Below are 15,949 nucleotides of genomic sequence, written 5' to 3' on the forward strand. Positions count from 1 at the left end.
GAGGAGAAACTGGGAGCTGTATTTGTATGCAGTCAACTAATTGAGGCCATTTTATTTATTTATTTTTTAAAATACTGTGGTGATTTAAATAAAATAACTCCTCAAGTGGCTTCAGCTTCCAGCTGAGTTTGTGCCCTGAAGGAGGATGGCAGAGAAATACTTTGAACACCGTGACCGTATAAATCCATCGGCTTAATCTAAAATCCTTCAGATTAATTTTCTTTGCTTAACTATGTGCTTGTCTCTACTGAGCACAGGGGTCAGTTGGACATTCCACTATTTGGGATGCTGAATGGAGAGTATGTAGGCCTCTAGTGTGTGACCACTGGGCAACTCCTTAGTCACTATGGGCCAGACAGCTTGGGCGGTCTGGTCTATTTTCTCAATGGCTTGTAAAAAATGTTTAAAATTGTGGTGTGTGTGTGTGTGTGTGTGTGTGTGTGTGTGTGTATAAGGGGGAGGACAAACAATAAAATCAAAACTAACTACTACATAATTAAATGTCTACAAAATATATACATACATCAACTGATCAACATCCACCCAGCTACACTGTCATATGGCATGAAATTTAGGGCATGGCTAGTGTTAACATCTGACATGATGTAGAAGGCTTCCCAGACCATGAAACGTACAAACTAACTTTCATTCTGCCCAAAATCTAGTCAACTTTACAGCTATCAGAATATCCAGGTCTTTACCTATGTCCACTCTAGAAATTCAGAGACCACACTATTGGACATAGGAGTAAAGTTTCCCATATAATTGAACATTATGCCTACAACAAATGACTCTCTCCCCCCTCCAAAAGTCTTTGAGTCCTATTCCGTGAATAAACTGAAAACCAAAGCGGCAAAGCAACATAAAAGTAGATTTAAATGGTCCCACACAATTATTTTAATTACTCACTGTCTGCTTTTAAGACTATAGATATTTCACATAAAATTCAGATTATCATTCTCTTGAAAAGAGAAGTGAAATATCTGAATGTACAGGGTCCAAATGTTGTCATGGTGATAGTACTCTCACTAATACTGAGCAAGTCTATGCCTTTAAATGGGTGGTGTTTTCTGCTTGGTCACAAACCCTGTCCTCATGTGGATTCACTGCCTGTCCCTATAGATACCTGAGTTCATGGTCCTTGCTAGGAACTCTTTTAAAAAACCTATCTCCCGCCAATAACATGGCTTCACTATCTCAGTTTAAGGCCTGACATGGTCTTAACTATGGAAATATCTCACTGTGGTTTCAAAATTCAACAGCTTCATACTAGAAATGAAGTAACTCCTGCCCAGGTAAGATGCTGATCTAGGAAAAGACCCATCAAGCCCCCTCTCCATATCTCTTCAACTTGAAAACGTGGTCCTTGAGAAGAGAGTTAAGGAACAAATCAGTCTTCAGTCTCTCTAATCCTTCAAGCTGGCGAAGGGAGAGGCCCAGTAGGATGGGCATCAAAGGGCAAACAACAGTATGCCTTAATACAGCAAGAGTGATCAATAAAAACACACATAAATCATGCATGTAAGTGAGAGAGTAAGGCTTATGGCCGAGGCCTTAATCTGTGTAAGTTATAAAAAGTTCATAGCCATATTTTGAAAAGGAAACCAAAAGTCAACAGTATGAAGCAAGTCAACTTCTGTGGGATTCACACCCATGTTACATGCATGATCTTATTTTGGAACACCAGACTCACAACAACTTTTATTTTAATCAATATTTTATGCATTATTTTCTTGCTGGTAAAATAAAATTAACAGAACCCAAGGGAATGTCTGGATTAGTCAGTGAATCACCAACTCACTTGAATGACTTTTCCCCCACTTTTTTTAAAAAATATAGATTTTAGTTCAATTTTCTAGTCACATCAAAAAAAATTTTTTTTTCAAACAGTGGATTGAAATTAAAGTGGAAATTAGCCCTTGGAAAATAGACATGGCTTTAAGTTTATACATCAATGACTGATTCATGAATTATTAACTGATTTTAATGATCCTGGTCATATTTTATTTGAAGTTATTCTCTGACATGCAACGACTTCTGAACCCTTGAAACTCTCTCATCCATTTTCCATAGGCAGCATACTTCCATGAGTGCTGACATTTAGCAAAGGACCCATATACCCACAGAATGTAAAGATAATACACTCACATGACAATACACTCACATGTAATTTATACAAAGGACGCCGGTCATTTGTTAAAAAGGGAAGTGAATGGAACCCTATTATTCACGGTTTGTAAATAAATGTAAAGATAAGCGCTCGCATTTCGCTTGGGAAGCCCTGGACAGCAGAGTGCTGTGTCTTCTGAAGTTTCCCAGATGGTCATTAAAACAAGAAAAGGCAGAAAACATACTTTTTTGGTAATCCATCATTTCTCATTCAGAGAGATAATGCAAGTCTTCGAAAGTCAAGCCTTAAGAAAGATTAATAAGTCCAGGTACTTTCAGATGAAACGAACGCGTGTCTTTGTATGCTGGTTTACGTCTTCAATAAATCTACCCCGAACAGCAGCAAGCACCACTTGAGGTGCAAGTTAGCTGGGAAGCAAATGCTGTAAACCTTTAATTAGCTCTTGCTGTTCTGAACTCATAAAGTTAATACTTCCTCTTCTGTTACATTCTCTGTACAAAGATAAATTATGGGGGAATAAAACTGTTCTTTTTTTTTTTTCACTCCAGAAATTAAGAATATACAAATACTATATTTGCGCTGTGGCTCAGTCTAAAGGTACTACAGTTTTTACCTGTAAACAGGGAATGGTAAACACACCTTACAATGGGGACAATTTGACCCCTCCCAATGCTAAGTGCTGGTTCCAACTTTTTCAAGTTGGGTCCCCACAGCCCTTCCTACCATCAGACTGCTGAATTATTAAAGCAAGTTATTTCGGGGCCATCACGGGATTCAGAAGGGGACTCCAAATGATCTTGTTTCTCCCCAGTGCCAAAGTTGACCAGGCATCTAGACAAACACTGTCTGATTTCAAGCTTTATTATATACCTTCCCTGAAATAAGTTTCCCAGTTTAAATTGACTCAAAAATAAACCTTCTCAGAAAATGAAAGGAAACACACACACACACACACACACACACACACACACACACACGCGCGCGCGCGCACACACACACACACACACACACACACACCACTCACAATTTCCTCAGTCCCTTGAAACCCTTGGGATCCCAGTGAACAGAGATTTGCCATGCATGGCAGTGGCTGGCTGAATACAATAGGTTTCTATTTGGATGCCATTCGAGTGTTGCGGATCTTAAATCAGAGAAAGAAGTAGTTACGTTAGACAAGGTAATGGTTTCCAAAAATAAGAGCATGCCCCGTTTACAGAAGGGCTGCGTACACAGGCTCAGCTCTTGAGGAGATAAGTAATACCCCACTGGAACAATTAGGTGGATTCTCAGAAACACTACATACTTAATTAGGCTGCCTAAGTCCCTGACTGAGCATACATGGGGGACTTTTTAAAGCATTTAATAACCTGAGTAAATCCAAAATCAGACGACAGGAACCGATCCTTTACTCGGGCTACATACAGCCTTCGGCCTTTGCTAGCCTTCCTTTCGATGCTTAAGGCATTCCTCCCAGCTTTTGGAAGAGTATGAATGGTCACTACACAACTGGACTAAAAACACTGAGAAAAGCCCCTGGTTACTGGAAGGGTCCTGGGTGCTTGGCCCAGGGCTGCCCACCACGACAGGGAAGCGAGGCAGTGAGACTGCAATGGTCTTTGCAAACTTTAGCCCTGGAGTTGGGAAGGGAGAATAAACAATAAAGAACAGACCTCCATCAGCCAGGGACACAGTCAACTATCCCGGCTCTAGATACAATCCCTCCTCTTCCTGCTATTTATTCATTAGTTTTGTATTGCACCTTTCTTTTGGCTGCCTCCGTATTTCCTCCTCCGTTATCCAAGCAATCATAAACAAACTAGGATTTGAAAGAAAAGTCTGAGAGGAGGGAGGAGCAGGGGGAAGGGGAAAGAAGAAAACACACACACACACACACACACACACACACATTCAAAAGGCGCAGGACTCTTTCTCTGAATCTCGCCCTCGGGGTTGTCTCAAAGCTCTGTGGTGGGAGCAGCAGGTAGGGTAGACAAGTCCACTCCTGGAAGCCCACTGACTGCCTCCGAGGTCCACCTATAACCACCTGAATCGCTTGCTCCTGTAAGTTTGTGTGGCAAGAGGTGAGGAAGATGGGGTGACCCTGCGGCATGATGTGGAGCTGCAACTCTGATCTCCATGAAAGAAAAAAAAAACTTAACCTGCCCTCCTCCGCAAAATAAAATAAAATACGAAAACCCACTGCGTGAACTCGGGAGAGGCGAGCACCTTGGTCTGGTAGACCAAAGCGCCCTAGAGAGGGGGAAGTAAGAGGCACCTGCTGGGATCCTACAACTTCAGGCTTCCCAGACCCAGACCCCAGCCCCAGCTACACTATAAAGTTTGTTCATCTTCTCCAAGCTCCCGGGACCAGCTCCCGACTGGGTGGATGAGGTGAGATGGGCTGCGAAGGTATGGGATCTCTGGCCCCCGAGATCGGGGACCCCCTACGTAGCGTGTCCCCCACCCCCGTGCACACATAGTAGGGGTGTTGCAATCGTGTTTACTAATAACATCAACAAAGAATCACACGCCAGTCTCAGCTCAGTCCCGGGACTGCGCTTCACACAGCTTTTGGGGGAGCGGGGGAGGGGACCAGGAGGACAGAGGGAGCGCCAGCAGAGGGACAAAAAGGTGGGTAGAAAGGGGACGTAAAGAGAAGACGAAGAGAGTTGGTCAGAGACTAAGGCGCACCGAGAAACCAGCGGGTGGGAAGGAAAGATCGGAAAGAAAGTGCAGCAGGCTAGGCGGGACAAGGGACGCGCCTGGGATGGAGAGGTGGCCCCCGCCCCCGGCCCGGTCACCTTGCTGTAGCCGTAGTACCCCAGGCACTGCGCGAAGTCCAGGCCGGCAGGGTCCCCGGCCGCCGCGGGGTAGAACCTCACATCCATGCCGGGGCCGGGGGCTGGGGGCCGGGGCTGGAGCTCGCCGGGGCCGCTACCCGCCTCCTCGCGGCCGCACGATTCACCGTCGAGGACGCCCGGCCGGGGGCGCCCGGGGACAGCGCACGGGCCGTGGGACTGGAGGGGCGTCGCGCGGGGGCCGCCGACGAGCCCGGGAGCTGCGGCTGCAGCACACAAAGGCGCGGCCACGCGAGCCGCGGGAGAGCGGGAGGCGGCCCGAGGGACGCGCCCCACCGGGACACCGAAGCTGGCTGCGCGCGGGCCGGGCGCCCGGGGCGCGGGGCGCTGCGCGTGGGCCCGGGGCGGCCGGCGAGCTCAGGTGCGCGGCGAAGCTGGGACGGCGGCGGCGGCGGCGGCGGCTGGCCCCGCTCCTCCTCCCCGGGCGGACTGAGCCGAGGAGCCGCGGAGACAAGGGGCCCGGCCCCTCCCCTGCCGCTCCCCCTCCTGCCGCCGCCGGTCCCCTCCCCGCGCCGCTGCCGCTCCGCCCCTCCCACCGCGGGCAGCTGGCGCGCCGCCCGCCCCGCCGGTGCGCTCGGCCGCCGACCGCCTCCGGGCTCGCGCCCCGCCCCGCGCCCCGTGCAGCCCCGGCCACCGCGCGCTCCTCTCCCGGCCTCTCTCCGTCCCACCCCTTCCCTCCCCGGTCCTCTTTGTCCCCGCGGCCTCACCGCTCTCCTTGCTCCCGGGCCTCCCTCGGCCTCCCCGCTGCTGCCAGCACCGTCCCTCCTCGAGTCCCACTCTTCTCCCGTGCGACCCTTGCTTCCCTTGGCCCCAGCATCCCAAAACCGTCCACTTCTCACCTAGCCCTCTCTTCTCTCCCTACCACCTCGTCCCAGTTCTTGCTGGTGGGGACCTGTTTCCCAATCCCTCTACCCTACCTACCCTTCTGCCTGACTATCCCCAGTGTAGACTCAGCCCAGAAACTAACCTGTGCAAGTAGCTCCTGGTAGCCAGGACCGGGAACCCCATGTACACACCTGTGGTCTTTTCCAGAGGGGTGTTAGGGCCTGACCTTTCACAAGTAGGCAGACTTGAAGCTTCCCGGGTTAAGCCTCAAGTCCGGTCTCTTTGTATTTTCTTTACTCTTGTTTGTTTTCGAAAGGCATTTGAGTAACTAGATCTAGGCGGATCACTCGCTGCTCGCCAAGAGAAAATGTCCCTCTTTTCCTAAAAGGTTCTGGGTGATTAACTTCCCCACACTGCACCCACCCACCCTCTTATTTCTTTCTCTTTCTTTTAATCTACGTTTCTCTCTCTCCCCCACCCCCACACCCCCACCATCACCACCACCACCACCCTTGGCTTTATTGCTCTGAGTTAATTTGAAAGTTTGGCCTTCAGCCTTGGCGGTAGAAAATGTTGGCTGAGCTGTGAGATCTGCCTTTCTCGGTTCAGTTATCTGCGAACTACTTTGAACTAGAAGGGAAAGATGTTAAACTATTTCAACTGACAGCCCCTAAAGGTGTGTGGGCCCTGGATCACTTCACTGGCCTGGGACCTGAACTTTTCCAGACATATACGGGTTTCTATATGTTCTCCAGCTTGCAACACCTGTGTGTGTACCTTCACTCAATACTATACTTCAGGAACCAAGCAAGAAAAATAAACTTCAATTAGGTGGAAGTGTGTGTGTGTGTGTGTGTGTGTGTGTGTGTGTGTGTTCTTAGCAGAAACTTGTCAGGGAACTGCCTGAGAGAGCCCTGTGTATTCAGAGAAGGAACAACTCCCCACATTGTCACTGGGTTGACTCTAATTCCCCCCCTCCTGAAAAGGCTTTGGTCCCCTCTCCTGAGTCTCCATTTAATGTTGACAACCCAGCGGCGCTCCCTAATGGCCCAGCGGGTTGCACAAATTGGCAGTGTGCTGAGATGTTATCAGGACAACACCCCATTGAGTAAGTTCTTGAAACGGTGAAGTGGAGGCCCTTTCTCTGGGCCACTGGGCGCCTGTGGCCTTTCCACCAATCAGAACTAGAGGTTGCAGTGGCCACCTGTTGTCCCGAAAGAGAACATCTTTTAAGTTTCACTATGAGTAACTAACAATGGCGGCAAAGTGCAGGGTCTGGCCAAGGGAGAGAAGCAACTGCTGACCCAGGGTACCAGAAAAGAATTTTCCTAGCCAGTAACCCTTAAAGGGAGCAAGCGTCAAAGGCTGGGAAGATGAACTTTTCTCTCTGCACACTCCTATCTCTCCCTCACCTTATGGTCTATCTGCCTTGCATCTGGAGCAATCTGAGCTTGATTACAGAGGATGAAGTAAAGTATAAACAAAGTTGCAGAGAGAACCTGGAGTTGTAATCAGACCTCCTGAATCAGGCACATAAATACTCAGCAGCAGAAATCCCACTAGCTGCAGGAGCTGGAATTACAGGAGCTGGTGGGTTGCACTCACAGAAACTGTGAGAGTCTTGCCCCTAGAGTCTCTGGGTTTAGGAATGCCTGCTCACACCCCATACCACTCTTGGCCACCATTTTAGTTTGTTTGTTTTTGTTTTTTTTTTTTTTTTTTCTTTTCCCTATGAAGCCTCTGACTGTCACGCAGAAGCCTTTGAGAGGAGAGGACACTCACAAGTCTGCCCTTTAGTTTAGGGTTGGGATGTAAGCAAAAGTGTGAGTATTGGGGGAGGGGTGAATGGAACTGTGAGACCAGAGATGTGCTTGGGGCATCAGAGTGAGAAGTCACTGGTCACTTGGGAAGTCTGTGCAGGAGATCGTTCCACTCTGTCGCCACACATTCAACAATTGTCCTTGAGCACTCAGTGTATGCCAGCCACTGTTTATACACTTGTGTATAAGAAAGGACACCCCAGCGTAACTCGTGAAAGTTTTTAGAAGGGAACTATGTGTTGTACTGCAGCAACATAACACACACACAGAGAGAGGGGAGGGATAGGGAGAGAGGGGGGGGAAAGAGAGGGAGGGGGGGTCCTGTCTCATCCAACCATCTGGAGGTCCTGTCATGTTACAGCTATTACAATTATTGAGTTGCAGAATATTTTAAAGGAAACTCAAGGGATGGGGTGGTTTGGTGCACCTTACATGATGCTTGGTACCTCGAGAGCATCAGACTTTGCTTGCTTCGTCCTTTGCAGTGGATAAGAGGAAGTTTAGCCGGAAACTGGGAAAGATGGGGGAGGGGAAGAAGAGTAAATGCTTTCACATTGGAGTATCCTTGGCAGGCAGTATGGCTGGGGGCGTGGGGGAACTTAAGGCTACACAGGGCCTCTGACTCAAATAATCTCCCTGGAGGGGACTGTATCTTAGGCATCTGATGTCTTTGGAATTTTGTGTGGGTGAGTACCAAAGTTATACTGTTTCATTTAGAACCCATTAGATTTGAACTCTCTATTGTGTTGGTAGTGGCACCTCATTTCAGAAGTTCCAGAGGACATATAAATAAGGCCCATGCACAAACAGCTTTAGAGTGGATTCTGAAGTATTGAGGACCATTGTGATGTGATGTCATCCAGTCTGTCGGAACTTTCCTTTCTGAATCCCATACCGAAGGCTTCCTATCAGTAGGCAAGCCGTAAACCTGAAGAGGCTTCTTCAAAAACATTATGTTAAATGTGATTTAAATGGATGCTGAATAGTGCTAACTGTAGGACCCCCTCATGAGGAACTCCCTCGGGTCCTCAGGTCACAGGAGTCTGGGAATCCCACTACACTAACGTTTATTAAGAAGGGTAGCAGAGGGCCGGAGTGGGAGTGGTTCAGTGGGCAAAGAACTTACCTGGAAACCGGAGGACCTGAGTTCAATCCCCAGAGCCTACATGAAAAGTTGGGCAAGCCTGTAGCCACAGGGCTGGGGAGGTAGAGACAAGGTCTTGAGGCTTTACCAACGAGCTGGTCTAACCATACTGCTAAGCCTCAGTCCAAGGAGAGACCCTGCCAGAGAAAAGGTAGATGGCCCTTCTGAGATACCCAAAGTTTACCTTCCACACGTAAACACACATGAAAATACACATCCGTGAACAAACACACATACTTTTCAAAAAGTGACCGTAGAAGTCTTTGTGAAGCCAAAACATAAATTCTGAGCATAAAGAAACTCCTTGAGCCATTACTATTAGTTGAATCAGACTGGTGCCTCTATTCATCCATGAATATTTTTAATGAGAAAAAAAAATAAGTAAATGTTACAAAATATGAAAGCTGCTTTAAATCTTAACAGAGCTCTCTCTTCCCCCCTCCCCCTTTCTGTGGCCTCAGGTTAAGCAGGGACCAGAGAGGAGTGTATTAAACCCAACCCCGCTGGATGTTGTAACCAGAAATCTTACTTTTAGGAATTTCTGAAAGTCATGTAAGCCAAATGAGACAGATACTATTAAATATTATATATGGCTTAGTTCTCTTGCGTTCGGGTGATGAAAAGTCCTATCCAAATATTATGATCCTTGTTTGCAGGATGTAATGTAGCCAAATTAACAGCAGCTCCAAATGGAAATTAACAAGGCCAGAGCTTCTCGAGTTTCTCCTCTATTCCCATAGTAACAGCCAATGTATTATAAGGGCAAGTGGTTGGTGGTTGGTTTTGTATCTGAACTTGGCTTCCAGTCATAAAGCAGTGTCTGAACTCTTACTACATTGCCACGAAGTTTAAATTTCCTGTCAGAGAATCGGCATTTCACATTCATAGTTGGGATCACAAGCAAATGAAATCAGACTGACCAACATTCTCACAATGGTTAACATGGGGGTGGGGTGAGGGGGACATCCAAGGGACAAGCCACTAGCACAACACCCAAGAAAAACTTGTCAAAGGGCAAGAGTTCCACCAGGAAATGCAGGGCAATACGGCCTGAAGGAAACCTCTAGGCCAGGGGACTCAACGTTTCAGTTTTTACTAAATCGAAACTTCTAGTCTAGAAATGCAAATTATTTCTATATTTTTTACTCCAGTTAAAGATATAGAAACATGAGCAGATGGAACAAAGTAAGCCTTCCCTTCGTAATAATTATATGTGTTCAGTTGTGTCCATGAGATTACTTCTTGCATTACTAAGACAGATTTTGTTCATGTTGGTCTCTGTACAGGAGATGCAGGGAGAGTACACCAAAACTAACCGCCACTTCTCCAATTCACTGTTACCTTTTCTAAGAATACAGTCACTGGTAGGCTCTGACAGACTGTAATTATGGATCAACAACCCCAAAAAACCTAGGAGCAAAAAGCACTAAGCTGAGAATTAATTCCTAGAAATAAGAGCAGAACCACATCAAGTCTTTGCTTGTGGTCTGAGTCGTTCCTCAATGAAGCTATTTTAGAAGCCAATACCCTTAATACAATCAGGAGGTGTGCAATTTTCAGTGTCTCTACCCTTAAAAAAAAAAAATCCATTCACAGAAATCCTAAGCTGTTGTCCTGCCTATTTGCTGAAACATATTCTATTTTTTCTGAAGTGAAAGAATGACCTCTTTTGCAGGAACAATTTTTCAGAGACAGCGTGTTTATCAAATGGTTTCTCTGTTTTCATAAAAACAATTTATTTCTCACTGAACTCTTGGAGATAAGCATCAAAGCCAGGAAGAACACACAATGAAGTTTATAATTACACTCCAGAAACAAATCCTAGGTAGTTTTTATTTTGTTCAAGTGAAAAAGGCTTTTTTTTTTTTTTTCCCTCAAAAAGACAAAGGCAGTGATGGTTGATGATGAGGCTTCCACGGGAGTGGAAGTGAGGAAACCCAGCCAGTTTACAGCAGGAGCCCCCCCCCCCCCCACAGGGCTGCCCACAAAGCCCAGCTAAACAATGAATGCTGAAGACCCAGTATTTTCTCTCAAAATGGGTGGGAGGGGGGTCAATCCAGATTTTATTTTTCATTAAGGAAGAGCTATAGGAGAGTGAAGGAGAGAACCGATATACATGAAACCTTCTCATGACAGCTCCAAAGAGCACTACATGTAAACGCATCTCCATGACATCCTCTCTTGGTTAGATCCCGGCATTCCTTGTCTCCATTTACATGCGATGTTCTCTTTAAGCAGCAGCACACGATAAACCTGTAAGAAAATAATAATGAATAAATAACCGAGAGAAGAGTCCAAGTCTGATAAAGAGTGTGTGTCTTGAGAAAGGAGAAACAATTGCTTTTGATCAGAGAGCAGCCGAGGACTCGCTGCAAAAAATCATCTCCCTTAATTTACATAGATCTGTGCATGCCAAACAGATGAATGTTTGCGCTTCCAGTAACAGTGCAGGTGCGTCTCCTGCAGGGTCTAAATCTCTACCTCATCAAACTGCTTCGCCAGAGTGGGACATGCCCTCTTTCCTGGAATGGCTTCAAGTTTTCTCCCCAGCGTTCCAGCCACCTGTTTGTGGAGTTCATCCCGTGGTGTCCGCGCAGGCAAGTAGAAACAAGAGAATGAAAATAAATGACCTTGTTTGTTATTTATAACAAAAGAAACTCAGCAAAATTAATGCTGTGGAGCTTGACCTCGTGACCCGAGAGAAAAGGCCACCTCGTGGCTTTGTAGCCAACACACAATAGCCAGGCAGCTCCCATTGTCCAGCCAGTGTGACTTTTGGATGGTCATTAAAACCCTATATCCAAAATATTAAATGTTTTACAAGTTAGATTAGAGGATTTGCACTCTTTTTTTTTTTTTTAAAGAAAAAAAAAAAGGCATGTGTAAAGTGGTAAGTCTGGTTAGCACAAGAGCTTTTCCCTTTAAAGACAGCAAGTAAAATCACTCAGCTTTATCTATTCATTCTGTCCTGTGTCAACACGTTGAAGAAAAGGGAAATATTAAAAAATTTCAAATGAGCACCCTGGGAATTCGAGAGAGTTGAGTATATAATAGAAATCAAACAGCAGAAAGATCTTTGCAAGTGGTCCAGGGAAAACATTTGGTTTCCTTCCTGTTGAGGCCACTGCTGGGCAAGGAAGACCCAGCTTCCTTCAACGTAAACACATTGTGGATGCTGCCCCTGGAGTTGTGTGGTGAAATCGCATTGCCTCATTCTCTTTACTGCTATCTCCACATAGCCCACAAGTTAGAGACAGGAAGAAGACGACAAGCACACGGAAGTGCCTAAAGGTCATTCAATATTGATCTTAAGATGCGTCAGTTCAGAATAAGCAGCAACTCCGGGTGTTGAATCTCGGGTTTACCTGCATTCCTGGTCTTTTTGGTCCCTTCTTCCCTAGTTAACATCAAAAAGTGTTGAAGTTGCAGCATCAAATATTCAGTCAAGATCTAATTTTTTTTTACATTAAAAAAAAAATCCATTAGGTGTTGCTTTTATGAGAAACCAGCAAACTATCTTCAAATATCTTTTTTTTTTCTATATATGTAATTTAGCATCAGCAAATATTTGGTTTGTATGTCTATTAAATAGACCTATATACCCAGGTCAAATAAAAATGTCTTGGGTATAAAAGAATTCCAATGTGGGAAAGTCTAGGGAAAGCTGGCAGGGCACACAGGTCTTCAGAGACGCCGTGGTCATATATCAGCATCTAGAGCAAGAAGAAGTGATAAATTAACAAGGAAAGATCCAACTCCCTGATGAACCTTTTTGGGATTAGCCAGTTCACAAATACCAAGAAGGGAAGTATGGGAAGATTTTTAATTTAACTGGTCTGAAGAAACACATGGGGCAGGCCAAGACAACATACCAATTATTGTTTGTCAGAAAGTCTGAGCTGTTTTTTATTTATTCTTTCATAACTTTGTTCATACATACTCGTTTAATTTTTTTTTACGTAGAAATAAATAATGTGAGCCCAACTCATTAGGTTTGGCTTTTTATCTGTAGTAAAAGAGAAAATTATGTGAATGGCAAGCTATTTTAAAATACCACATCTACCCTGCATCCAACTACTCCAGGATTCCACCCATCCCCCCCCCCAACTCCTTCCCAACTTAGTGTCGGCCTCTTGTTTCTTTCTTTCTCTTTCTCTTTCTTTGTTTTCTTTTTCTTTCTTTCTTCCTTTCTTTCTTTCTTTCTTTCTTTCTTTCTTTCTTTCTTTCTTTCTTTCTTTCTTTCTTTCTTTCTTTCTTTCTTTCAAAACCACTGCTGGCCCATATGTACATGGATGTAGAGCTAACTAACCCCTGGCCCATGGGCAACCTACCATGGACAGTACTCCTAAAGAAGGTGAACTCTCACTCCCCAGGAGCAATCAACTGCCTTCATCAGCTAGGAATGGGGTCTCATGAGCTCCTCCCCATCCATGCTGGAATGCCGACGAGTCTTGTGTGGGCAAACACAGTGAGCTCACTCATTCAACTGCCAATTCAGATCCAGATGAAATTGGTTTCATACCTGTCCTCCCTGATCTCTGGTTCTTAGAATCTTCCTGTCCCTGATCTACAACGTTCATTGAGCACTAAGAGAAGGCAGTGTGATACTAATGTCCCAGGTATGGCTGAGCATGCCACAGACTCTTGATCTCTGCACTCTGTGACCAGTCATGTATTAATCGCTTTCTACTGAAAAACAAGCTGATCTGGCGAGGACGGAGAGCTGCATTCATCTGTGGGTATATTCACATAGGAATGAAGTAGTTTGATGCGATGTACTTTTAGTAAAATAAGGGTGTTAGGTTCTCTTACAGGTCCTATGAGCTCTCCGTGGTTCTCCATTGGTTCTTGGCTATATTTATAGCATGTTTTTTTTTTCCTGTGGTATAAACCCAAGTCTAATCAGAAAGCCATTGGTTACACCCTAGTATTCATGTGACTATTGTACCCATAGTTATTGTAGCTCTGTTTCACAGCAGGGTAAGACTGTCCATGGCTCTTCTCCCTGAATCAGTTACTTTTTGGTTAGTGTGGTGAAACACCATGTTCAAGGCAACTCACAGAAAAAAACCCTTATTTTGGCTGTGGCATCAGGCTGCAGGCATGGTGGCAGAAGCAGGAAACAGAAAGCTCACATCTTGAACCACAGAGACGGGGGCAGTGTAAGCAAACTGAAAATGATTTGAGGACTTAAACTCTCAAGACCCACCCCCAGTGACGCACGTCCATCAGCAGGACCCGATCTCCTAAACGTTCCCAAACAGCACTACCACTGAGGACTGAGTGTTGGGGGGCGGGGGGGGGAATCGATTTTTAAAGCAATGCACACCCCAAAACCTAAGCGGTGCCTTCTAGTACTATGAAAGCTAGCCAGCTGGGAAAATGCTTCCAGGTTGGAACTCGCTTGACTTCTCCAAGTCTTGAGACCAAAGCATGTTCTATCTGCAGCTATATGGTCTTACATCAAGTACCAGTGGGCAATGGAGAAATGACAACAGCTTGCATTGTTTTGGGCAAATCTCTGACATCCCTAACAACTACTAACCAACAATGTATCTTAGCTTAGACAGTAGGATATTTTTGTTTGGCAATCAATGTTCTTTGGAAGGATTATTATCTTCCACGTTAATCAATTCCATCTAGACATCCCTCCCCCTCATGTTTAGGGGGCAGAGAGCATTCATAAAAACTTACAAAACACTAGATTTCCACATGGCTTTTCAAACATAGTTCAGCAATCTCTCCCTATAGCTCCTTCCTCCTTCATATCACCATGTTTTATTAGCACCCACCCCTTAACAGATTTCTTGCCCCACCTCCTAACTAAACCCTCTTAATCTGAAAGCACCACCAAGTTCTCACTGTGTGCTCTAAATACCGAGGTCTTTCAGTAGCTGTGTTACAGAGTCAGCAATAGGACAGAGGGGTGAGCAGTTCATTTCTCCCAGAACCAGAAGCCATGCCAATGAGTTTTTACACACATATTTTCACTGTGCCTTTCCAGGTAAAGCACCAGAAGAGGAAAACACATGCCCCCTGCCTGTACCACACGTCCCTGTGGGTACTACCTATGACATGGGGGAGTATTGTAACGGTGAAATGATACCATCAATCACCATCACGGAAAAACACGGTCTTGCCAAAGAAGTCAAGAAACATGTTGCAGAAACTGTTACAGAGGCTATGTTGAGGTTGTTTAGAAAGGGGGGGGGGGAGCAGTCATCTAGGATCCTGGGAACAGAAGAGGGAAGCCCTGTCAGAAACACATTTGCAAGGTAGCATTTTCAGTAGGCAAAAGAGAAGAAGAAATATTCTAAATTAGGGAATTTTTAACTACACAAAGAAGTCATGTATGTGATGCCATCCTGAAGTCCTATCAGTCGTCTCACCTATAAATGATGCTTCAGTATAGGGGGTACCTAGACAACTCCAAAGGACCGTGTTAGGCTGGAACCCCCCTACTCATCCCCTGCACAAGCAAGGAAACCCCATCTCCCTTCCTTCCCCTAACCCCTCCCACACAGAAAAAAAGCTCCCCCATCCCTCAGAGAACTCTCCAGGTAAAATTTTACTCCTCATCTCTGCATTTCTAGCAACCAATCCCAGAGTGCCTACCCAGGAGCTCAGTCTTTGACCATGTATAGGCAAAAAAAAAAAAAAAAAAAAACAGCTCCTAGCTCACACATCACCACCCCACACCCAAGTCCTATAAAATGCCCTTGCTTGATCCTGGATGTGTGACTTCACTGACCTCTACCTATGAGATCAGTGAGCTCACCCAAGAGCTGCCTCCTAATAAACCCGCCTTTATCTACTTTTAATCTGGTTTAATCTGGTCTCTATCTGTGTCACCAGGGGAGAGAAAAAGCATACAGGCTGCTTCTCAACTACATTGCCATCCACCTATCCACCACCCCAGGGCTCTTGCTCTTTTGTATGCTTTTATTTCTGAAGAGATACTGTTGTGAGTCAGGCTTTTCCTGGGGAGATGTAACACACACGTCGACTCACTCCAGAAAAGAAGCCCACGCTAGGTCAAAGAATAGATACCACCAAAGTCCTACTTTAGTAAAACAGTGAGATTTGTTGGGGTTTCTTATGGGAATAGGGGTGAGGGTGACTTACGGGTGCAAGAAATGACTCAAGAACAGTTCTATTATCAAAGCACACC

General features: G+C 45.6%; 1 protein-coding gene across 2 annotated transcripts in view; it reads right to left on the reverse strand.

The window, feature by feature from the left end:
• Tox3 (TOX high mobility group box family member 3) overlaps positions 1-5,417 on the reverse strand; it is a 104,639-nt gene extending 99,222 nt beyond the window's left edge. For both annotated transcript variants that reach the window (XM_021220102.1, XM_021220103.2), the window contains exon 1: positions 4,933-5,417. In XM_021220102.1, coding sequence (XP_021075761.1) covers positions 4,933-5,019 — 87 coding nt within the window. In that variant the 5' untranslated portion in view covers positions 5,020-5,417. The remainder of the gene's footprint in view (positions 1-4,932) is intronic.
• Positions 5,418-15,949: the final 10,532 nt, after the last annotated feature.

Source organism: Mus pahari, chromosome 20, assembly GCF_900095145.1.
Source record: "Mus pahari chromosome 20, PAHARI_EIJ_v1.1, whole genome shotgun sequence".
NCBI lineage: Eukaryota > Metazoa > Chordata > Mammalia > Rodentia > Muridae > Mus > Mus pahari.